The sequence below is a fragment of the Rhipicephalus microplus genome, chromosome 2 (assembly GCF_043290135.1).
Source record: "Rhipicephalus microplus isolate Deutch F79 chromosome 2, USDA_Rmic, whole genome shotgun sequence".
NCBI lineage: Eukaryota > Metazoa > Arthropoda > Arachnida > Ixodida > Ixodidae > Rhipicephalus > Rhipicephalus microplus.
This window is the reverse complement of record NC_134701.1, coordinates 212,953,613-212,978,007: the sequence shown is the minus strand read 5'-3', so window position 1 is coordinate 212,978,007 and position 24,395 is coordinate 212,953,613. Positions and strand designations below refer to the sequence as shown.

The following is a 24,395-nucleotide window of genomic DNA, read 5'->3' as shown; positions in this document are numbered from 1 at the left end:
CTTGCATTCTACGCATTATGGCCTCCGAGATGGGTGCGCATGCCACGTGCTTACCATATCAAAGGCCATCCTTTCGTTTTCCAAGGTAACTGCCAGATGGCGCTCATGTCCCGCGCCGTACAGTGCTTCGATGCACTCGTTTGACTTCGCTGCGCGCATTGAGGCACTGCCTCCAGAATAACATTCACAGATTTTCTCACGCAGAACATTAAATAAAGCTTTTGTTAGAACTCTCCAGACGCAAGACTATCATCTTTCTATGACATTTGCAATGAAACATGCAGATGCGGGGCCAACTTTTAGTCTGTTCCTCCATTCAATTTTGTTTGCTTCCCTGCTTATCCATCCACGCTATTGCAGTATTGTCAACTCAGCCACTGTCAGAAAATGTTTACAGATCGTTCATTTCTTAATTAAAAATAACTCTTCTAGCAGTTTGGGTGGTCATGTCTGGTATTCTGATTTCGAGCTTGTACTAATGCATGAAAGAATTTTAGTCTTGTTCTATATTTTTGGCACTTGCTGTAGAAGAGTGCATGCATTCTGATTTTTATTCTGTTGTCCTCGTACCTTTCATTGTCAATTGGACAACTTGGGTTACTTAGCCTTACGGCGGCAGGGCTTGCTCATCTCTAGGAAATGCCTCATCTAATGACTGTCGTATAACGTCAGGGATTGCTGGAGAATGTAGCCACTGCTGGTGTCAAGCATTACTGATACAGTGGTAGTAAGTTGTGGCGAATGGCACACTCGAATGCGAAGTGTTGCATGAATGGCCATGAGAAATGTGCACCAGGAAAAAAACTACGCTGAGGAGAAGTGTAATGATTCTTCTTGCACGTCTGCTTTCACTGACTGGCCAGTAATTTGAATCTGGTTTTAAAGTGTCTAAATGCATGCTGGAAGTGATTGATCCCAAGTGGGAGTTTGGTGAGTTGCTTATCACCACCGTGGCGCTTCACTCGTGCTGCAATAGCCTGGCAAATACAGTTAATTGCTGCATAGACGCTGAGCAGCTCAGTTATGTTTGTATAACAACTGTAATTATTTTTTTTGGTTGTAGACTTTACTTGATATGCTTTCCTGCTTTTGCCAATGCAGGCTTGCAAGAACCATATAAAGCAGTGTAGCACAAAACTAGGCATGTCCCCGAAACAAGTTGTTGAAGCCATCCGCTTGCAGCAGCGCTACGTGCAAGAAAGAATGGCTGCTGGCCTGCCTGTAGTGAGAAGGAGGTGATATTCTCTTTTCCTGCACATTACCTACATTTTTCTTCATTTGTGTTGGTAATTTCGTGATGCATGCTCTTTCTTGCCTCGTTAGTACTTCAGGAGGTATGTGCAGTAACGACTCTGCTTCTTTACTGTGTCACGTGGATAGTGTCACAGGACAGTTAGCCAACCGTGGTCATTAGGAGGGAGTAAAGTGAAGGCAATGAAGGTGCGCCTGAGCTCATGTGTAGATTCGGTGTATTCCTGGTAGCATTACGTTGCACTGTAAATATCGTATTTACTCGCGTAATGAACGCACTCACATAATAAATGCACCCCCGACTTCGGTTGTCAAAATTTGAATTTTTTCTCTCGCCCAATAAACGCATCCCCTAAATTCATCCGCTGCAGTCCCGCTAATTGATGCCTGGCACCTCTTTGCCCGTTTGATCTCTTCCGTTTTTTATTATTACACTGACTCCCCCCCCCCCTCATCCATCTCGGCTCGCTCCCTCCTCCCTTTCGCCTGCTGCTGTATTGTTTTTCTTTCTATCCGTGCGCGGCACTTCCCCTGTCTTTTTTAATTATCTGTGTGCCACAGCAGTGTTCACAAACGATGCAAGTGTAGAGACATCGCAGCTGACAAGCACCCAGTGAGCGAAGGTCACGAAACTGCCCGCACCAATCGACAGTCGCTCCTTGAAAGTACATAAGTTTAAAGGGGCAGACTGGTCTTACATTTTTTTTTAATTTCTTCAGTGATCTTGATTAAACTGCACAGGATTATGCAGATGCAGCTTTTTCTGCTGATTTCAAATGTATAAATAGTTTTTCTGTTACTGATCTTATTCCCGAGGTAACTTAAGTTCACCCCCTATTGTTTAAGGCCGCCATGGTAAAAAAAAGTGCTTAACTAAAAGTGATATTTAAGATATACCAACATAGACTCATGACTATAGATTGAAAGTATGCAAAAATTTTCTGTTTTTAGGCCTTTGTTGGTTATTTTACACCAAGATGAACTATTCATATTCAACAGCAGTTGGAATTGTATTATAATTTTGATGATTATTTACTTAAAAAGGCTAGTGCTCTAAATTATGCTCCCATACTTGCATTCTACACTCATACAAGTTTCCACTGCAAAAAGAATTATTGTTGTACGAGGCTTAGCTACAGAAATATTGAGGCCTCAATATCGAACAGTCGCAAATTTACTTTTTTGAGAAAAATGGAAAAAAACTGAAAACACACAGCTTTTTCAAAAAGCAACAATCATAGTGCGCATGTTTTGCAATCCTTATAAAGGTGCTCATAAATTTGTAGCAGAGCTTCTAACACAGGTGCCGGCAAATTATAAAGAAGCCTTGAAGTTGGTTTCCCTTTTTTTTTTAGGTTCTACATGTTAACAGTATCAAGAATCTGGACAGTTTGAATGAAATTACAAAAAAAAATCCCCTTTTTCTGGTGTGTGAAAATTTGCAGAGAGATAGAAAAATACTTGCAGAAACCAAATAAGTCAATTTTAAAAAATGAAAGTTTTTGTCACTTTTGGTCTCGAAGACCAGTCTGCCCCTTTAAGGCCCGACCACATGCACGTGATTTTCGAGCGACAATGGCAGGATTTGCTGTCGCCATGGCTGTCGTCGTGAAAAGGCATTCGTCGTTATTGCGTCACAGGTTTCTGGAAAACCAGGAATGAAAGATCACTTGTTGCGCGCAAAAGATTGCGACTATTTCCGCAACATTTTAGCATCCCCAATTCTCTCTTTGGTTGCAATTTGCTCTTCATGCTTGTTAACCATGCGTACTTCGAAGAGCGCAAGATATAGACTACCTTTTCCATAGTAACTTGTCTTGTGAACAGAGAGACAGCGCCCGTATTTTGTCGTTAATCTTGTTATCGACTGTTTGTTTTGATGCTTCGGTGGTAGCTTGCCGCAATGTTGGTTACTTGCTACAATGTCAACAGCATTGTCGAGGCCGTCGTGTGAGGTTGCCACGCAGTTGGCAAAGTGCGTCGTAGCGCACGCTTCTGGGTACCCCTTGCTATCACAGCAGCCACCACTGTTGCGATTAAGTGATTGCGAGAAAAGATAGTCTCGAAACACTTTTATGGCGTCCTCGGTAGGCGCGGAGACAGGTTGTAGAGGATAGCGCCATCAACCACTGAAGATTAGTGAAGTGCAACAAAGAAGCTGTTTCCAAACAGTGTATGCGTACGTCAGTTGCGAAAGGCTAAGCGACCAAATTTTTTTTGCATGATCGCATTTTTTGCTCAGCCCGAAATAGTTTTCATAAACTTTGCCCTGTATAATAAACACAAACCCAACTTCGCTCCGATTTTTGGAGAAAAAAGTGTGTTCATTATGCGAGTAAATATGGTATATATTTGTAGTAGCATGTATAACTACTCATGATAAGGCGAATTCATGCACAAGCTTACGTGATTTGGCAAATTCATGCACAAGCTCAAAGGTGAACATATTCGACAGAAATCTGTCTGGCTGGGTGAAAATTCATACAAAAAATTAAGCTCTTCAGCCACTTTTAGTCGAAAGTTTCTAATAGTAAAATTAAAAACTATAAACTGACCCAAGGTTTCGGTACCGATTCAATTTTTCTTCATTTCAAGTCATTTTATTTACCCTCAAGGCCATGTGGCATTATGGCAGGGAGTGGTTTAGAAGTAGACAAGGAATTATATACAGCTTGAAAATAAGTTATTCAACAGGCAAGGAACTCCTCATTATACAAAGTTAGCAACATAAGGACAACGACCTCAATACAATATGAATATGATACATAATAATACATAATATGATACATTGTACATTTTCTAATTATACTAAATTAGGTAATGCTTGTCGTAAATGATGGTTATTAGTAATAGTTGCTATGTCCTCGGGTAGGTGGTTCCAATATACTGGTGTACGGGGTATGAATGATCGACAAAAACATTGGAAGTTGCATTGCGCAAGGGTGACTGTTAGGCCATCTCAATCGTCCTTCTACCCGCCATTTTTGTTGAGCGGTGTTTTCTCCAAGCTTGTACAACATCAATCAGAGTGAAGGAATGGTATGCTAGCAGTTGTAGCAGTGCGCACGTGCCAGGGATAATCGCAGTTAGTTGCTAACCTCAGTAAAGACAGTGTGCGATAGTGTGTTGACTTCAGCGAAAATTGTGCCATCTCGTCTACATTTGTGGAAATGAGATGCTCGATGCACACAATCCAGTGCCTGACAAAAGAAAGAGAATCAGTCGGCAATAAAAATTGCTAAAAGATGTACGGCAAGCTTGTGTACTTCTTAGGATCAGTGCGCTAGAGAAAAAAATAATTCAAAGGAAACTTGTCTCAGGAAATTTGTCCTGTATGAAAATTATACACCATGTTGCAATTCACTGAGGGAGAATGCAGATTTCATTCATTGACAAGTTCTAAGACTTCAAAGGCATAAAACGTATTAACTTTCGTACTGAAAGCCCTGAGCAATGACACACCATTTTGTGACAGTAACATTTGCTCATCAAAGTTTGAATACATCGGGTAGTGAGTGGTTTACAACTGATTTAAAATATAGTTTTGTTGTTCATTGAAGCCAATTAGTTCTCAGGGAATGAGAATACCGTATTTACTCGATTCTACCGCGCCCTCGATTGTAACGCGCACCCGATTTTCCCCGCGAAAAAAAAAAAAAAAACATAAGACATCGATTGCAACGCGCACCCATTTTTCTCGCTGGCCCGCACGATCACACCACTCGAAAAAACGACTCCTTTCGGGAGCGTCTTCCATTTAAATATAAGGTACGGGCGAAGCTTGTGCCCATCTGACGTGTAACAGAGCATTGCCGTCACTGTAGTTTTACCGTGGACCGATGTCAGCACGCGAACTTCCTTCGCCCCCTTTTTACTTCGCCTCTTTACTTCGAAGTAAAGACGCATGTCGAAGTAAAGACGCCTGGCATGTCGAAGTAAAGACGCCTCTTTACTTCGACATGCCAGGCATGTCGAAGTAAAGAGGCGTCTGATCGGCATTCCTGATTTGCCCAAGCAGGTAGCCGTTGTGGCGCCGCAAGTTTAGGACGAACCTCTGAAAACTGTGAAGCTTTTCATCGTACTCCTCCACAAAACTTTTCGCATATGCATGTTCCCCTTCCGAGGGAAAAGCCTTCCCTCTTCATAAAGTTAGTTAGCCAGCACCTGCTTGCTTTAAACTGGCTCCGCATTAGACCTTTTTCTAAGACTAATTGCATAGCCCGCACTTGGAGCAGTTCTGTCGTCACGGGCCACTGTGCCGCTCGCTGCTCAAGCACATACTCGCCGAGCAGCTCTTTAATTTGCGGAAACCGACCCAGCTGTGGTCCACTGAAGCCTTTGAGTGAAGCTTTGCTGTCGACAATCTTCTGCTTTTGTTTCCGCCGGTCCCGCACGCACGTTTCGGGAACTCCGAACGACCGCGATGCGGCCCGATTTCCGTCCGTCTCTGCACACGCGATGACTTTTCTTTTAAAAGCGGCATCGTGGTGCACTCGAGTTTTTGGAGTCGGCCCTTCCACGCCGTCGATGCTAATGCACTACTAGATGACGAACTCCTCAGCACACGTACGAAGTGCCGCACATGGGAAACACATAGGCAGAAACGGCGGACGCGCCATGCCGACGCACGTAAGGGGCGGCCATTTTGGACTTGCCGATGGCAATAGATTGACCGTAATTTTTTTGTTCGTACTCGATTCTAACGTGCATCCAATTTATGAACTCGCTTAACCGGAAAAAAGGTGCGCGTTAGATTCGAGTAATTACGGTACATGCTGATAGAGAAAATACAAAGGTTTTGTTCAATGGGGCCTTATCAACGAAAGGGTTGAAGCTGTGTCATTAATAACTTAGTGGAAACTTTGGCTTACCTTATTTCATACTCTAGCCATCACATGCCAGAGAGCAGTTGAAATGAACAAAGAGGCAAAAAAATGTATGACATGAATAACAAATGGGCATGCGTTGACCGAGGCCAGATGCAAACTACTGCTGACTCAGAAGGCTTACGTGAAGACCTTTCCTATGATCGACATTATCTTGTATTTCATGTGCATAACATCCATGAACAAAGGCTCTAATTTCACCAAGTGCGAGCCAGTGGAGTGGCATAAGATCCCATTTTGAGCACAGTGACAGCTTGAGCGAATGTATTTCTTAGAAATGCTAAGTAGACTTAGCATCAACACTAAAAAAAAAGACTGGAACACCCACCACACTTTAGTATCTACAGCACATCTTCTTTCCCCTTGAAAAGGTTGTCCTCGGCACTTCACTTTGGCAAAAACAGTACTTATGTTAACATTATATTCCTAGGCTTACTCCAGTTTGCCTTGCCTGCCAAAGTGACGATAACTGGCATCTTTATTTCTTTTCCTACATAAATGTCTGCTAGGCGAAATGCACCAGCTGATGCGTCAGCTGCACAGCGACCAGCAAAAAAGCCAAGACCGGTGGCGTCAGTACCGAAAAGGTAAAGAGCAGAATTTTTTTTTGCCTCCTTTGTTTTTTAGTATGCATTGTTATCATGCAATGTGTATTTCCATACAAAGCATACTTGAGTAGTGGTTATTCTCGATGATTAGTGGGGTTTTGTAGTGTAAGGGCCATGGGTTGCCAAAGAGTACGATTACTGATGAAGCACTTATTCTCATTCTGCTTAATTAAAGGATCATATGACACGAAGTGTCGACCACGTAAGACCAAGGTAAACAGACTGGATGTTTAAACTGGAAAGCTTCAGCTTGTGTGTGATTTGGGCCAGATAAGGCTAAATATTCCATGTAATCGGGGGAGCAGGAAGTGAGCGATGTAGCACTTAATTTTCTGCTTGGCACATCTTTGGTTTAGCAAGCATTTTTTTTTTCCTTCTTTTAAGAAGAAAAGACGTCTGTAAATAAATATCAGCCAGCATTACTGACCAGTTACTGTAGCGAAAGAAAAAAGTAAAACACATAATTAAGCAGTTATGTCACACTTATAGCAAGATAATGTTTTATGCCTTACACAATACTGTTTTAAAAAACGATTGTCAACAGTGATACAACTTTTAGAGCGGTGTTGTACACAATCCTCTAAAACAGGAACGGAAGGTTGTTCCTTATACCTTCCCAGTTTTGGAACACATTTTTATTGCAAGTTTCTGTGCGAAAGGAACTCGTTATATTTACATTTTGAAAATTGGAGTGTGTTGTCATTAACATTACATTTGACTATTTAATAAAACTTATGATAATTCTGAAATGAAAGCTCATACAAGCAAAAGTTCGAAGTGAAAATGAGCAAGCAAAATTATCGCACGACAAACGCGTGGTACATTTTTGTACCAGACGCTGTTGACCATACGTACTGTTGTGCATGATGTATTGCGTGCGTGTGCCTGTTCATTGCTGTTAAACGTTTACAAAATGAAGGCTGTTCTCTCTACTGTTCCGTCGAAATTGTAATGAGATACCGTTTCAGTTCCACTGGTCCCAAATGGAATTGTGGCATTCCTCTGTTCCTCCTAATTCTTGGAACATCTTTCCTTGAAATCCCATTCCCTACAGCGCTGCTTTAGAGAGTACAAAAGACTTTGCTTTAGTAATAACCAATAGGTTCGAAATTGATGCTGTGTTAATTGATTTCTCAAAACCACATGACTGTGTTATATATTCTATACTAGTTTTAAACCAATCCTGGAAATCTTGTGTTAAAGTGGGTGAAGGGTGCTTGTTTTCTAGTTCACTGAATGGACACATACGGAATATTCCTGCAGTAATTGATGCTATAACTAACATTCTCTTTAATGTCATCTTAAATGCATATTTGTTAACATGTGCAGCTTAGTCTGTTTAGATCGGAATCTGAGAGCTGCCTAAAATAGACCACTTATTCACGCAAATGCAAAAAGTGAAATGCCGCAGTGTGGTCAAAAGGTGCGTGTACTGACAAAAAAAAAAAAAAAATCGTGCATGAACAAGTATTTTGTGTTCACATTTTATCCAAGTATACTGCAACACATCCGTGATATTTATTTGTAGCAAATATCAAGAAGAAGTTCAAATGGCGCGTGCCCTGTCTGCATCATTGACGACGGCAGGCAGAGACCAAGACGAGGCTCAACGACGATTTTGCGAGTTGTTGGGACATTCTTCAGGGAGAAGAAGAAAACATGCAGTGTGCGTAGCTTTTACTAATGTTACACTACATATATGCGTAACTATATGTGCAACTCTACTCTCACAATGGGTGTGCCACACTCGCCAAAATGACGACAAGCGGCGCTGACGTTTAAATGCATGTACATGATCTATAAAGTGGACGGGAAGATAGCTGCTGTTGTAGCTCATTTGGTACAGCATCTGGCGCGTGATTCGGAGGTCGCAGCCCACAGCAAGTTATCTTTTCGACCACTTTTCTTTCTTCACAATTACATTACGATTAGTTCTGTTCTCCTGCTCTCATTAATATTGTGCCTAACACCCTTTACCCTTCTTTCCTTCACTATATATATATGTGTGTCGCTAGTAAATTGTGAGCTTGTTGAAAAAATGTTTTTCTTGGTGGTAAAAGGCAGTGATGTTAATGGTTACAGTAAAAGCTTCTTACTAATCAGAGCTTACGTTTAATTTGCATCAATTTCCTGCTTCCTATACAGCCCTGTGTATTTCTATAGGTGACAGCTTTCAAATATTATTCGAACGTGTCAGTATTGAATGCGCCTCAGCCCCTGCTTTTATAATCGTTCCTTGCACTAGTTGGCCTTGAGTGATCACAGTGTGCTGCGAAACCAGACCAAACCGAATTTAATAGAGATGCAAAACAACAAAACAGCAGTATGTTTTTTTCAGCAGATGAGAATTCAGATACTGTGTTAGCGCTCTGGGGCAAGCTCCAAATGGTGCTCATGGAGTCGCAACAGAAGGGACACAAGCAAATGCAAACAGCTGATTACTTTTATTTTTAATTGCGTTGTCTCTGCAATCTAAATAAATGTGTTTCAAAGCATAAGTAGCTCCATATATTTCGACATTAGGGTGCACTGCTCACATCATTGCATGTCGGTGCTTGTTTCTGACATATCACTACGGATCAATTAATTTCTGTTGTCTGTCTGGGCTCCATCAACCTAACTTATGAAATTGCCAGCCACGAACGTGCAGCAGCACTTAGTTTGTGATAGTGAGTCCAAAGGTGGCTTCTGTGGGCTCTGCCTGTGCTGTGTGGTACAATGTCTGTTCATTGTAGGGCCCTCCCACAAATCCCAATTTTGTTTAATTTGAAAAATTTAGTAGCCCTCCTCAAGTTCGAATTAAGCTTTTACTGTATCAAACCTTGGTCAACTTGATCTGCAGATGGCAGTGTACAGTTTATATTATAGTTAAGGGACCGACGAAAGTTGTTCTGGTCAGATAACATCATGTACTGCCTATTTTGTACTGGCTTGGGAGTGAAATGCCGTAACACCCGTGTACCAATATTTAGGTGCGCATAAAGAAAAACTACAGGTAGTCAAAATTCATCTAGAGTCCCCCCTCTGCTATGGCATTTGGGCACACAAATCTCCAGAATTTATAATGTTTAATAAACGACCGGCTAGCCTCAGATACGGTTCTTTTCTTTTTATGTGTGTGTGATTGTAGAAGGTGCAAGTGTGAACTGAATGTATGTAGGGTGATTTTTACATCCACCACAAGGGAGAGAAAAGAAAAATATTAAAGTGTTTGCATTTGCTTAACTGTATGGCCTCCAAGAGTGGCAGCGTACACTAATGGGGATCTTGGAGGCTGTGGCTGGTGTTGAATAAAAGTTGAATGTAATCGTCTAAAATATTAACATCAAATTCAGTTCCTATAATAAGAACAGGAGTAAAAGGAAAGGAAACACACAAATAAGTTTTTTTAACATTACACAAGAGAAGCAGAAGTAAATAAGCAGAAGTTACTGATAGAGCTGTACATTGCTAGCATAGTAGTCTTCATTGCAGGTTTGTGAATTCTGCTTTTTATATGCTGATCATGGATGCGAGTTGATATATGTAACAGGATTTATTCATTGAAGTCCCCAGTTTGTCTACCGTGGAGGTGGAAATGTTGTAGGCCCGTGTGCTCAGATTTGGGTGCACGTTAAGGGGGGGAGGTGGCATTGAAAAAAAACTTTTTTATTTGTTGACCTACAACAATGAAATTTGGCATGCATACTCGTAAGTGTCTCGAATAGGGAAATGTGCAGTTTCATCATGATAGCTTCACTAGTTCTCAAGTTACATAATGCTGCACGATACAATTACATGGTCTGCTCGTGGAAAGCGTAGCGCTGCAACAAAACATGCCAGGAAGCTGCAAATGGTGTTGATCTTTACTCAAATAAAAAGCTACAGGGTATGACACTGTCAGAATTTTTTTAATAAGTTCTCTTTTTTTTTTTAGAGATCATCATGGCTGCTGACACACATTGTCAGAAACAGTGGCACGAACAAATCATCGTCTAGAAAAATAACAGGGCCATAAAACAGAAATTGAAGATTGCTGTACCCTCAAGCAGTGTTCAGGGATTCAGGAAAAAAAAAACAGAATCAAGATCGGTTCAATCATTCCCGTGCTACCCTTTCCACGAGCAATGCACAATGTCCAAAACACACTTGTGAGAAAAAGCCTGTCGAAGTTTTCGACAGGCTTTTTTCAATGAACGTTTTTGTTTCTCGTTGTATATTGATGAAAATTGGCACCGACACTAAGAATGACCTCACAGTGCTTCCATAAAAATTTTGAAGCGATACCACAAATACTTTACGAGAAACAAATTATTTCTTCATTGAACCATGTGGAGGGGCTGAGCATAATGTCAAAAAAAAAAAAAAAACAGTATTGAGAAAGCTGCGTTTAAAAGTTTCAACTTTTCTTTACGTCTCTAGGACACCTAAAAATTGTGATCTCAGGTTTGTCTTGTGATATTTGACTTCTTTTCACGATTTACTCCTTTTCATGATTTACAAAGAACAAGTATGGATTTCAAACCAAGTTCTTTGTATGAAGGAGTGGTGTGATAGGTATGACAGAAAAGATTGTAGTTGAATAAAACCATATACTGAAATTATTACATACTTTTTGTGCTGAAGTTGTAATTAGCGTAATTAAGTACTTAATTACAAATATTCACTGAACTTTTCTTTATTTGGAGAGAGGTTTTATTGCATCAGAAAAATGGATCACACCATGACGGCCTATGCCTTCTTTCTCAATAACAAAGTTATGGGCAGAAGACTGGTGGCACGGGAATTTCTAGCACTATAAGTAATGACACGAAACGGGCATATAAAAATTCGTGCCCCTGATTCATACATACTCCTTCGCCGCTCTTGCTGTAAAACGCATCATCATTCATTCATTTCATTAACCTCGGAACATTCATAGACGTTCATGGCGATATCAAGCACGCCTCCAAGCACGTCTGAATCGCATCACAAAAGCTTATTAACAGCACTCCATATGACCGTGGGGTGCGCGGGCGCGTGGACAGTGCAGCCGGCGCATAATGCACTTGCCGGCGGCGTTCGATGACGATGCGTGAAATGTGTAACTACGAAGACAAAAAATCGGCACGCACTGCACTTGGCATCGCATTTTCGAATGACGACGCGAGAAACTGCTAGCCGCTGTTCCGAGCGATCGTTGGCAGTGAAGGGGGGGGGGGGGGGTGACGAGCTTGACTGTGTTGTCCGCTGCCGATGCGTAAAATGCCCGTACGTGATTCAGAGGAGCTAGCGAGTGATGTGGTACATTCCTTGCGAAGAAGCACGTCGCCAAGAGTGCGCTTGCGCGTGGTTCCTGCCCGCAGTCTCGCTGTCAGCGGAGTTAGGCCTAAAGCCGACTCCGATGACGCGCCGCACTCGTAGACCGCCGCGCGCCCGCTCGTAGTAATCTGATTGTGCATCCGGTGCGGCCACTCGTTGTAATCAGATCGTGCCGCCGCTTTCAGCTTCGTTGCTTGCGAAGAAGCACGTCGCCGCGAATGCGCTAGCGCGCCGTTCCTGCCCGCAGTCTCGCTGTCGGCGGAGTCAGGAGGGCTAAAGACGACTCCGATGACGCGCGGCGCTCGTAGACTGCGCTCCCGCTCGTAGTAACCTGATTGCGCATCCGCTTACTGCTCGTAACTAAAGCGTGGTTATATCTCAAGTGATTATCAAGCCGTGAACACGTCACGAAGTGGCGATTTTCGAGAGTCGTGTCCTCGCGACGCACTAGCAGCAGACGACGATCTCCCGGAGCGAGCATCGGGCCAATGGCGAGGCGAGCTGAGGCAACAACATGGCGGCCACGGCCAATCAAGGGCCTCAAAACGACCTTCAAACATTTGCTTTTTGCTCGCTTGTTGTTAAGAAAGTTAAACACGGAGAAATGCTCTTTCCGATGAGCCCAAGAAGCCGGCTCCCGGCCCAAGCATCGCGAAGCTAAATTTTTTTGAAAAACGCCGTTTTCTCGCCATTTACAAAAAAATTTTCCCTACCTAGGTGGGTGAAACGAATTTTCCGAAGCACTTCTGCGCGGTTTTCAGTGTAGATATTTTGGAACCAGATAGAAAAAGGGTTCCAGAAACTGAAAACTTGAGTTTCAAAAAATCGATTTTTTTGCCATTTTTCGCGATCCCAAAGCCGCGTCCCCCCTTAAAGAACCCCAGGCGGTCAAAATATTCGGAGCCCTCCACTACGGCTTCTCTCATAATCATATGGTGGTTTTGGGACGTTAAACCCCCCATATCAATCAATCAACGGGTTTGTCCACCCTTCACGTCGTTTGAGTGCTTATTCTGGATCTTGTGGCTCCTGTTAGATTTGATGCTAGACTTGTTCGAACCGAGACACATACTCGTTTTTATTTTTTATTGTGACCGGGTCTTGCTGTTGGAAAGTGTTGTGTGTTTTACCTAGGCTTGTGCAAATATTACAGTATTCGAAACGAACGAATAAGTCGCACGTAACCTCCTTGTGAAGGTGATTTCACTGCTGTAGAGCAGTGCTAAGCCGTGAAAGCATCAATTCAGGCATATATTAGTTTGCATGTAACTGTTTGTAAAAGTAGTTTCACTGCAGTGAAGGAGTGCGACGCTGTGAAAACACTGATTTGGGGGAGATCTGCACTGCCGTAGAGCCCCCTTCAAGGTTAAATTAACATATTATCCTCACATTGGTTCACCATTTTTTAAGTTTAAAGCTTGTGATACCGGTGTATATGCCCTAAATATAGTAAATTTTAAAACGTAAGATATTTTACAGGCTATCACTTGAATTCCAGTGAAAGTCATATTCCGCTATTATTCAAAGTTGTTTTCCACTTCCTTTGAACCAAAAGAAATGGCACTTGCACAGACCATTGTTTCAATATTTAAGAAGTATTGTGGAGGTTAGTTAGGCCATGAGAAATGTGCCCATTCTTTATAATATGTGATATATACCATTCGAAATCGGTTCGAAGTTATTTAATCAAAATCACTATTCACTCAAGCCTAGTTTTACCGATTAAAGTTTGTTATCACTTAGTGCGAGTCACACTTTAATGTGTCTGAAACCTGTCCAAAGGTTTAAATTATTGTAATGAGATCGCATTCACGCTGCATACCTAGGAGCACACTCATGTATGTGCCCTGATTTATGTACGTAGATGTATATAGCTCATAGTCGATGACTGTGCTCCCAGCTATCATTCTATCATGAGTGTCCTTTTCCTTGCTAAACACAAGTGTGACCACCATATTCTTTATTTGTTTATGCGAACATAGGGTTGCCTCATTCTTCACCATCACATTGTTGCAGCATCATCTTCAATTCATGCATGCATGCCTTTGAGTTAATTCAAAAGCATGTGCTGGCGAGCATTTAAATTAAGTAAAAATCTGTTTCAGCAATAGAGTGCGAATTATTCCTGCGGCAAAGCTTGAGATACGTAACTGAAAAGTTGAGGACACCTTTACTTCCAAAAGTAACACATTTCTCTCCCTTTTTTATAATCAGCAAGGAAACCCCTCTGTTGTTGTTGACCTCGGCTGATGAACGTGCCAAGAAAGTTGAAGAGAAGATTGAACTCCTCCTGACGCAGAGGGTGAGAAAAGAGCCAACATTTTTGTTATGGCTTCATCTGCTGAACTGTGTTATTGTTGTTCTTACAGATGATTGGATTGGAACTCGGGGAGCTGTCGTGGTGCACAAAGCTGAAGGCCACTGGCAAGCTTTCAAATCGCATTAAGGAGCTTTCAACAAAGGTGCAGTATTATGTATTATCGTTGTGGTCGTTGTTTCATAGACACATTGAACATTTTAACGGTGGTACTTGTATGCTGTGGCTTGTGTACAGCTGTGGTATTACATGTCTTATTTATTGCTGTTGTTTCGTAGAGACAGTGGGTGTTATAGCAGTGGTATCTTTAATGCATGCATCAATGTACGCAGGCCAAAGCACGAGAGTGCTTCGGCCTGTGTTTACGTTTAGCCCAACACACAAGTCACAAGTACCTATTCTTTTTGTTTAACTTACCACTAACTTTGGATCCACTAACTTTGGAGTTGCACCGAGTAGAATAATAATTTCTTGCATAAACTTGAAAACCACATTAAGCAATTTTATACTTGTTTCTGCAAAATAGTAAATTAAAATTGAGCTCAAGCATTTTAACCCCTAGTGCTTGTAGCTAATCTATGCGAGGGAAAAGTGTTCATTTAATCTCGAAACGAAGCGTTGTGGCAGTGCTGATTTCCTCTGGACAGGGGTTTTCACCGCTTGGCACACCTTCACTACAATGAAACAATCTTTACAGAGGCGTACATGCGACCTAATATACGCCCAACTTCGAAAGTTTCAACAATATAAATTTGAATCGAAGCAAATTAGAGCATAGCAATATTCGTTTGAATATTTTCACAAGCACAAAATAGGTCATTTTTTTTTTAACGCTAAAGTGTTTTATGCCGGGGTCCACCATTGCCGTACTCTCGTCATGGAAGGGAAGTTGAAACATATGTACTAAATGGGCCCTGAAACACTTTCATGAGTAACCATGGAATTGATTCACTGGAAAAACGTATTGACTCACAAATTCAAAGCTGCAGAAATTTTAAGAATCCGTCCAGTACGAGCAGAGTTACAAAGATTTGTTACACGCTGCAATCGCATTCTCTCTTCTCTTGTCCCAACGAAAGCGCTGGAAGCTAAGCAGGGAGGGATGGGAAGGGCAAACCAAAAGCGTCACACGCGCCTCGTGACATTGAGCACTTTCTTTTTTTTTCTTTGAATACGCGGCTTTTTCAGTGCGATCGTGCCCGCATGCGTGGTCAAGTGACGGCTTCTTGCGGCAATCTCTGTTACAACCGAGCGCGCCATGTTCAATTTTGCCAATGGCTGATAGATGGGTAATCTACGTGTGATTTTCGAGCGTTTTTCGTCATTTGTTGAGAGAAAAGAAAGCAATTTTTAGCTGACTTTGATAAGTTAATGTGCATTCCAGGCCGCGTGCTGCGCTATAACATTTGGCTCACATGTTCCCAGGAGCCTCTACTACCGATCGGCAGCGTTTTCTGACTATGCCCAAAAAGTGTTTCAAGGCCCCTCTAAGAGATTGCAAAAAAAAAATAATACAAGCATTTGTAGCGTGGAATTGAGCCAGCAACCTCTAGATTCTCAGGGTGCGGCGCTAACCACTATGCCACTGAGCGTACATCGTCTAGAATGCTAATGGCAAGCCATTTATATGCTGTATTCACTCGTATAGTGAGCGCACTCACATTATAAGCGCACCCCCAACATCAGCCGTCAAAATCCGTTTTTTTTTTCTCCTCTGTAATAAACACACCCCCTACATTTGTCAGCTGCAGTTCTGGTAACCGACACCTTGCACCTTTTTGTCTGTTGGATCTCATTTAGTTTTTTATCATGTCGACCCCTTTCGGCCACCTCGGCTCGCTCCTTCTCCCATCTTCGCCCGCTATCATGTTGTTTTTCTTTCTATCTGTGCGCGGCATGTCCCCTGTATTTTTTAATTATCTGTTTGCCACAGCGGCATTCCCGAACGGTGCGAGTGTAGACACATCGCAGCTGATAATGGTGCATTCAGACGATGGACCAAATACGCATGTGGCGGGACGGACAGCGCGTCACGTGACCTCACATCAGCTATTACCCTCGTCCGCGTGGGTCGCAGACGGATGACCCCAACCTGTTTCTCACAACGGGATTCTGGCGGGAGAAAGCCCGATTAGCTCGGGGTTTCTGGCAATCAGTACACTTTTCGTCTGCTCGCGGCATATCCTCCATGGCTCGTGGGCGGCTGCATGACTGGTCGGCATCATCGACCCTTGAGCATGGTTTACTTAGTGTCCGGGGGCTTTGTTCTCAGGTGATTCAATACGCAGAAATCACTTTTGGTGGTTCGGGAAATGTCACCGCCATCGTTTGACACGTGAGATTCTTAGCCGTCATGGTGGTGAAATATTCTAACTTCTGCAACTGGCAACATGCCGTTTCTAAAAAAGATGGGAGACGCATTCAGAAGTTTTACAAGTGGGGAACAGTGTACTAGTTGAGAGAACATTCTGACAGAAACTCCCTTTTCTCCTAAAAGAATAACACTCCTCGTTCACTTGTCGCAACGCGACACACATCGCAGCCAAGCGTCGCTTCTTGCGGGCATCCATGTTATATACTCACAAACCAGTTTGCTGCCAGCGGGCGCAGGTGAGCGCCGCATCTGCTGTCGAGGGTAATCGAGCTGTTTTTTCCTAGGACACCGTTTGTCGTGTGGATGCGCCTGCAGGCGGATCATCCGCGGATTAGCCGTCCGCGTCCACGACAAATCCGGATTCAGTCCGTCGTCCCAGCGAGCGAAGGTCATGACCACGGTGTTAGAAGTATAAGTGGAATGACGTAGTGCCACCGCCACGTGCTCGCTGCGCTCAACTCTGGTTCCTTCACTCCACTGCGCCGTGAGATGGCAGAAGCAGTCACTTGGCTCACAGCCGAGTGAGTGGCGAGCGGGCGTTGTTCAGACCACGATATTGTTCAGGCAAAGCAGTTGTCGTCGCATTCCACTCTTGTTTTCGTTCTTGTTTTTTTGTGTGTGCGCGATGAGAGTCCATGCTGTTCATGTGAGCAAGTCGTGAAATGGGAAAAAAGTGTTTTGTGCCCTAGTGCAAATCTGGCGACATGTGCACGGAAAAAGTCGATTTCACAGTGTGAATTAACATTTTTTCATGCCATGAATCCCAGACAACCTAAGGAACATCTAAGATTGCGCGGAAAGAATTTTGAAGTGCTGGAGTCTTTTCTACAATGGCTCAATATAATTGGGAGGAAGAAGTGAAGGCAAGACAAATTGATCCTCATAATTTTTTTTTTCATGAACCACTGCTGCGGGCTTGCGAGTGACTATTCTGTCGACAATTCACCTGTCAAACTACTTGTTAAAGAAATGCGACTTCAAATATGTGTTAACTGCAAAGTTCAACGAAAATGTTTTGGAAAAGTTTTTTGGTTTTACGCCAAGCTGGAGGCCAGAATCAACATCCCTGCTTGCCGACGTTCTTGCAATTATACAGCATGCTATCCATTTACAGTCTCATAAAGCCACCAGAGTACGGGAATTGCCAGTAACTTCCTAGGGAAGAGCGACGACTTCTTAGCTTGCGTGATTTAACATCAGCTTTCAAGGAGGATCTGGCTAGCCATTCACGTTTGGATGAGCTTACGAACAGGCTTGACGGATTGATGCAGGATGATTGAGTGCGACGATGTATTTAACTCAATGCCTGCATCAGAGAGCATTACCGACTGCATAATTTATTATGTATGCGGGTTTCCTTGCCGAAAACTTCTAAAAAATGCAAATTGTTCTAAGTGCAAGCTTGGACTGACTGGGACATCTGATATGTCAAGAGCTGCATCAGCTCTTGTAGTTTCGAAGACAAGAGGAGGACTTAAACACCATAATGCCACGCTATTTGATCTTTTGAAAGAAGCTGAACGAAAATTTCAGAAGCACGCCGGCGATAAGGAAGTGTATGATTTGGCTGTTGACTTTGTATTATATAACTACAACTTGTCATTTCCATGTAAGGAACATAAAGTAGACATGATAGCACAAGTGCTCTGCTATTATGTAGGAGTACGTATGCGCTAATATTGTAAACAAGTGAAAAAGATTGAGGCAAACAAGTCTCAAAAGTTGCGCAAGCTTTCGAAACTAGCCCAGTAAGTTGCTACCTCGCCCCGCTGCGGTGGTCTAGTGTCTAAGGTACTCTGCTGCTGACCTGCAGGTCGCGGGATCGTATCCCGGCTGCGGCAGCTGCATTTCCGATGGAGGCGGAAATGCTGTAGGCCCGTGTGCTCAGATTTGGGTGCACGTTAAAGAACCCCAGGTGGTCGAAATTTCCGGAGCCCTCCACTACGGCGTCTCTCATAATCATATGATGGTTTTGGGACGTTAAACCCTACATATCAATCAAATTGCTACCTCGAAGTCAAAATGCATAGCGTTGGTTTTTCACATGTGTCTTCAATACTGCTTTCTTTTTGAGTTGAAGTGCTATCCTACTCTGTTTGTGGCCATTTAGATATGAATGTATCTCTACGTCGCTGTAATAAAATGTGCCGTTTTTGAGTTAAGAATTTCTCTTTTGCTTTGAAAAATCTTCATAGACCGGTATGTACTGTTCTCCTTTCCCTGAGCGAGAACTATGCTTGTTAACAATGAAAATATCTGTGGTTTTATGCGCTGAAACCACAATATGAATATGAGGCACGCCGCAGTGAAAGGCTCCAGAATTTTCGACAATGTGGTGTTTTGTAACGTGCACTAGCATCGCAGAATGGTGTTTCGTCTGTCTCGTCTTTAGTTTTTTTTTTTGCACAGTTTTTTTTTTTACTATAAATATGTACCAAGAAGCTCAAGTTCACACGCTTCTCATCGCACAGCACTTTGGCCCGCTTCATCAAAATGCGACCGCCACAACGAAAATTGAAACTACATTTTTCTACTGCAAGACTTTGACTAACAAGTTATTTTTGTCTAACTATTACGTAAACATTACTTAAACCAAGAACTAACTTTTGTCATAAATACACGGTACTTTACCATCATATATTTGAATTCACGATCTGATGTTTGTGCATGAGAAAACATATGCTCCTATCACGAACCTTCGGTGTGGTGAATGAGACATTTTCCACGGCTATTAATGCTGTATTGTCAAAATGTAGTAATTGTTAGCCACGTTTAATAATTTATTTACTTTTCACTCGTTATCAAACAAAGGCAGTTTTTTTTTTTTTTTTTTTTTTTTTTTTTTTTTTTTTTTTGAAGTTGCTTTCGCGGCCCTGAAGCAACCTGCGCCTGAGCCATGGTCATTGTGGCGCCATCTCTGGCCCTCTGCAAGACGGGGACAGAAATTCTTCACTTCCAGAGGCGCCGTCAGTCCGCCTAAAATATTACTAGCACCGTGGTCATGACACTGCCCGCGCCAACCGACGGTTGCTTCGTGCAAATACGAAACTTCAAGACCCAACCACATGCACGTGATTTTCGAGCAACGATGACAGGATGTGCTGTCGCCATGGCTGTCGCGAAGGGCCATTCTTTGCCATCGCATCGCAGGTTTCTGGAAAACCAAGAAAAGTACCGCTTGTAGCACCCGCGATTCTCGCTTCGGTTCCAATTTGGTCATCATGCTTGTTATTCGCGCGTACGTCAAGGAACGCAAGATATAGGCTACATTTCCCACAGTAACTTGTCATGTGGCTAGCGAGACAGCAGTAGTATTTTGTCGTTAATCTGGTTATCGATGGTTTGTTGGTGGTAGCTTGGTGCAATGTGAACGGTGGCGTCGCAGTCGTTGCGCAGGGACAGCTTACAGGAGACAATGCCTTCAATCACCAAAGTTGAGTGAAGTGCAACAAAAAGCTGTTTACAAACAGTGTACGTGTATGTAAATTGCGAAAGGCCAGGTGGCCTTCTTTTTGCATTACCACCTTTTTTGCTCACCCTAAAAGAGTTTTCATAAAATTTGCCCCGCATAATAAACACGCTCCCAACATTGCTCTGATTTTTCGAGAAAAAAAGTGCGTTCGTTCTGCGGGTAAATGCGATACACCATACACCTCAGAGCCTCATACACCTGGGCTACAATCCTCAGAGCTTCGAAACTTCAGCACGCTTTCTTTATCAGTGGCGAAATGGCGCGACAGGCTCGCGTTGGTGCACCCTAAAGGTCGTTGCCTCCACAAAGCGCCGCCTCGACGAAGCGTGGTCTCTCCTGGCGCGCTTATCAGACTCGTAATTTGGAAGAGGACGAAGGTCACTTTGCACGCTGCCACGGCCGCGTATACGAAAGGGGCGCACTGCTGACACACGACGCAGGAAGAATTGTGACAGTTCGCATTTGTCCCGTGTATACTTGTGCGCTTGTTTCCTGTGTCTTTCTTTCTGTTTGAGCAGCGCGCTTTAAGTGTTGAGCTGTGACAGTTGTTAGTCCACGCTTGTCCTGTGTATGCTGATTTCGTGCGTTCTTTCTGGTTGAGGTGTGCGCTGCAAGTTTCAAGCTGCTTGCCGTTCCTAACGTGACTTCGAAATTTGTTGCTGTTGCTGAAACAATGCACAATCAACGCTCAACTGACTCAGTAAAGACACGTTTCACTTTCTTGTTATACTGATTCCTATAGGGAGATAAGCTTTTTTTTTAATGTCCACTCCAACTGTGCGAGCTCTGCGACTCTTTTTGTTCCCCCTCTCAAATGCTGGATTTCTGTTTTATAAAGGACACACCACTCTGGAGCCTTGCGGGTGAATGCAGAGAGCGGCAGGAAGACTATTATTTATGCAGCCTAAGTCCCGTCGTTACGCCGTCCACAGTTGAGGTTGGGAGCCGACTGAAGTCTCTGAGTCAAGTGCCTGGCCGCAGCCTGTCAGGAGACCTCGAAATTGTGGATGGCCTCGCCACAGGAAAGCCCAAGCCATTGGTGAGTGTCTATCCATGTGGCTCATGTTTATGTTATGGTAGGTATATCTAAAGCAGTGGTGGAAGTGCTGCCCCAATTGCTCCAAACTGCTTCAAAAAAAATGCTGCTGTAAACTGTGCATATTGCTGTTGATTGCTCCAAACCTGCTCCAAAATGGCACTGAGAGAAAGAGAATGAAGAAACTGTACGCCCAAATCTTATGACTTAAAAAAACTGAAACAAATCTGTATAAGTAAAACCTTAATAATTCGAACTCGTTTATTTCAATATCTCGCTAAATTGGAAGTATTTCCGTAGTCCCGTATTTTGCAACATAATTTTCAATAAATAATTTGAAGTAATGGTTGCAGCAGTCCAGTTAATTCGAAAACCTTGAGTGCAGTGTGCCAATTCACGATTTTGCCACAAATCTGCGGAAACGACTGCCCTTTAGTGCCACAAGGCAATGCAACGTAGCGATACTAATGAGTGGCAGCTGAAGCAGTCCAGCCTCGCTACTTCCAGCACAAAAATAAAATTATACAGTAATACCTCGTTGACTCGGAAGTCGTAAAAACCAGGGAAAATATTGAGATAAATACAATTTTGAGATAAGCAATGTTGTGGCACTCGCTGAAAAAAATGAGCACTTTTAAGAAAAATCACTACTATTTACCAGCTCTCCAACGGTAGTTTCTAATTTTTCTTTTCGTTCAGGTTTGAAAGAGAAAAAAAAATAACATACAAGAGATTTTAACCAGCTGGGTTTTGCCGCACTGCCATTTTATTTAGCAGAGAAAAACTTCCTAATGCTCGTCTGCTTTGCGGTTATACTCGGGCCTATGAAGGCGTCCTTCAGCTACTTGACGCATCGCATCAGTCGATCTGCCCCAGCGCTGCACTCCACCTCACTTCGAAGCAAATGCAGCAAATTTCTCGTCTCAGAAGATATCGGCACCTCTCAAGGTGGTTTGTTTCTGCCTTTAGTGGCCCTTTGAACGATTTTGGCATCCGTCATTTCTCTAGTCACTGCCACATCTTGCTCACACAGCGCGCACTCCAGAAAAGTCGCGTCATTTCTGGCAGCACCTTTAGCTGTAAGCTTAAAGGAGCCCTGAAACACATGGAACGGATTCACTAATAGAGCAAACAGTCAATCCCGGATATATGGAACTTGAAGGGGATCGCGAAATAGCTCAATATATCGAGAATTTGAAATACAAAATATGCATATTTAAAGCCTAAGTTGAAGCATTTCAGCCCTCAGAGATCGTTACATAGCAATTCACTCAAAGTATAATGAAAAACAAGGTGCGAACTGCATGTTACCACACCTAATTCCGCATGAAAATAGTCCTTAAGCTTGTCTTGCTTTTTGCACGCCGTCAAGTTCCAGTCACCTTCATTATCATTGAAGCTTATCAAATAAGCGAATTTGGCTCCTTAGGCTACAACATTGATTGACGCAGAGCGCTGATGCCAGCTTTGTAGCGCGGCGAAAGGTTATTTAGCGGCGGCAGCGAAAGCATTGGCACATTCATAACCGCATGGCTACGCTTCCGCAGCACCGACAACGGCAGCCAAAATCTCAGCATTGATGCAGTCAAAAACAGCTACTTCGTCATCTGTACTGATGATGTCGCTCACTGTCCGAGATGGCGCCTGGAAACGCTGAGAAGTTGCAGAATTCACCAAGCCACCGTATGCCGTTGTCAGCAGTCATGACGTACCCGAAGTCGTCACCTGGCTCGCAAGAAACATTTACGGCAGTGTTTTATTTGACGTCTCTCCAAGCGCCAGTCATAATTTTTATTGCTACGTGCGGGTCAACGTTCAGGTTAACTCCCGAATGAGGATTTATAAGGAATTAAGCGGAAAGTACACAAGGCCACAAGGCGCAAAAGATGCCGCTGAGTTTATTCATCGACATGTTGGTGATATTGATGTCACTGTGGCTTTGTGGCTGGCAGATGCTGCTTTCAGTGGCTTTGATGCGAAAAGGTAAAAATAAAGCTAAGCCTCCGAGATACACATTTCGAAACTGAAAACACTAAAAATACATCAAGGTTGCACATCTCGAAGGCCATGCTTTTCAGGATCGAATGCCATTGTGTGCCAACAAACAAGGAAAGAAGTGCGAACATTGCAATGAGATCGCTAAGTCACTTACTCTCAATTTGGTGCCCTCGGCAATCGGTCTTTGGAAAACACTATGCCGGCGTGCTTAGAGCTGCAGATCGCGCATCAAACGTACAGATGTACTCGCAAGGGCCCCGCAACGAACCAGGTCAGCGCGATGGAATGACACTATTTTTTTCGTCGCTTGCAAGTGAAAAATGATTGGAACTTGTTAGAATGCAGCCTAATATTGATCAATATTTGCTAGGAAAAATTCACTTTCTGGGCTTCGGCGCGGCGCAGTGTTCGATATAGCGGATGTCCTGCTGTGCGTGAGTTCGATATACGGGTGCACCAGTCCCATATTTTTGGATGGCGAATTCAAGGGGACTTATCAACCGTTTGATATAGCCAATAATTTGATATATCCAAGTTTGATACATCTGCTATTGACTGTGTTGCTTCATGAATTCAATGCAGCAAAAATTGTAAGAATCCATCCAGTTGCTTCATGAATTCAATGCAGCAAAAATTGTAAGAATCTATCCAGTATGAAGCGGGACTTGTCACATCATACTGCAATTGCATTCTCCCTTCTCTTGTCCCGGCAAAAGCACTGGAAGCTAAGCAGGGAGGGATGATATGGGCCTAGAAAATATGTCATGCGCGCCTCGTGACCTTGAGCACTTTTTCTTAATTTTTTTCTTTGGATACTCGGCTTTTTCAAGGGGATCGCGCGGGAGCATGCGGACAAGTCGCGGCCTCCCGTGCAGATCCTTGTAACGACCGAGTGTGCTATGTTCAAATCAGCCAATGGCTGATAGATGGCCTTCTGCGAGGAATTGTTGAGTTTCCTCTGTCATTCGTCTAGAGAAAAGAAAGCAATACTTTGATAATTCATTGTGAATTCTAGGCTATGTGCTGTGCTGCATTATTTGGCTTGTGTGTTCTCGGAAGCCTCTACTACTGATCGGCAGCATTTTCTCACCATGCTCAAAAAAGGTTGCAGGGCTCCTTTAATGACCTCTTGACAGAGTTCCTCACAGTCTGTGAAGTCATCTGTCTCTGCTG

The 24,395-nt window shown here is 43.1% G+C and overlaps 1 protein-coding gene across 3 annotated transcripts in view; it reads left to right on the top strand.

Moving 5' to 3' along the window:
- mus312 (mutagen-sensitive 312) overlaps positions 1-24,395 on the top strand; it is a 51,295-nt gene that overhangs the window by 2,862 nt on the left and 24,038 nt on the right. For all 3 annotated transcript variants that reach the window (XM_075875799.1, XM_075875796.1, XM_075875791.1), the window contains exons 3-8: positions 1,102-1,235; positions 6,647-6,724; positions 8,274-8,411; positions 14,240-14,327; positions 14,395-14,487; positions 21,027-21,227. In XM_075875799.1, the coding sequence (XP_075731914.1) occupies positions 1,102-1,235; positions 6,647-6,724; positions 8,274-8,411; positions 14,240-14,327; positions 14,395-14,487; positions 21,027-21,227 (732 nt within the window). The remainder of the gene's footprint in view (positions 1-1,101; positions 1,236-6,646; positions 6,725-8,273; positions 8,412-14,239; positions 14,328-14,394; positions 14,488-21,026; positions 21,228-24,395) is intronic.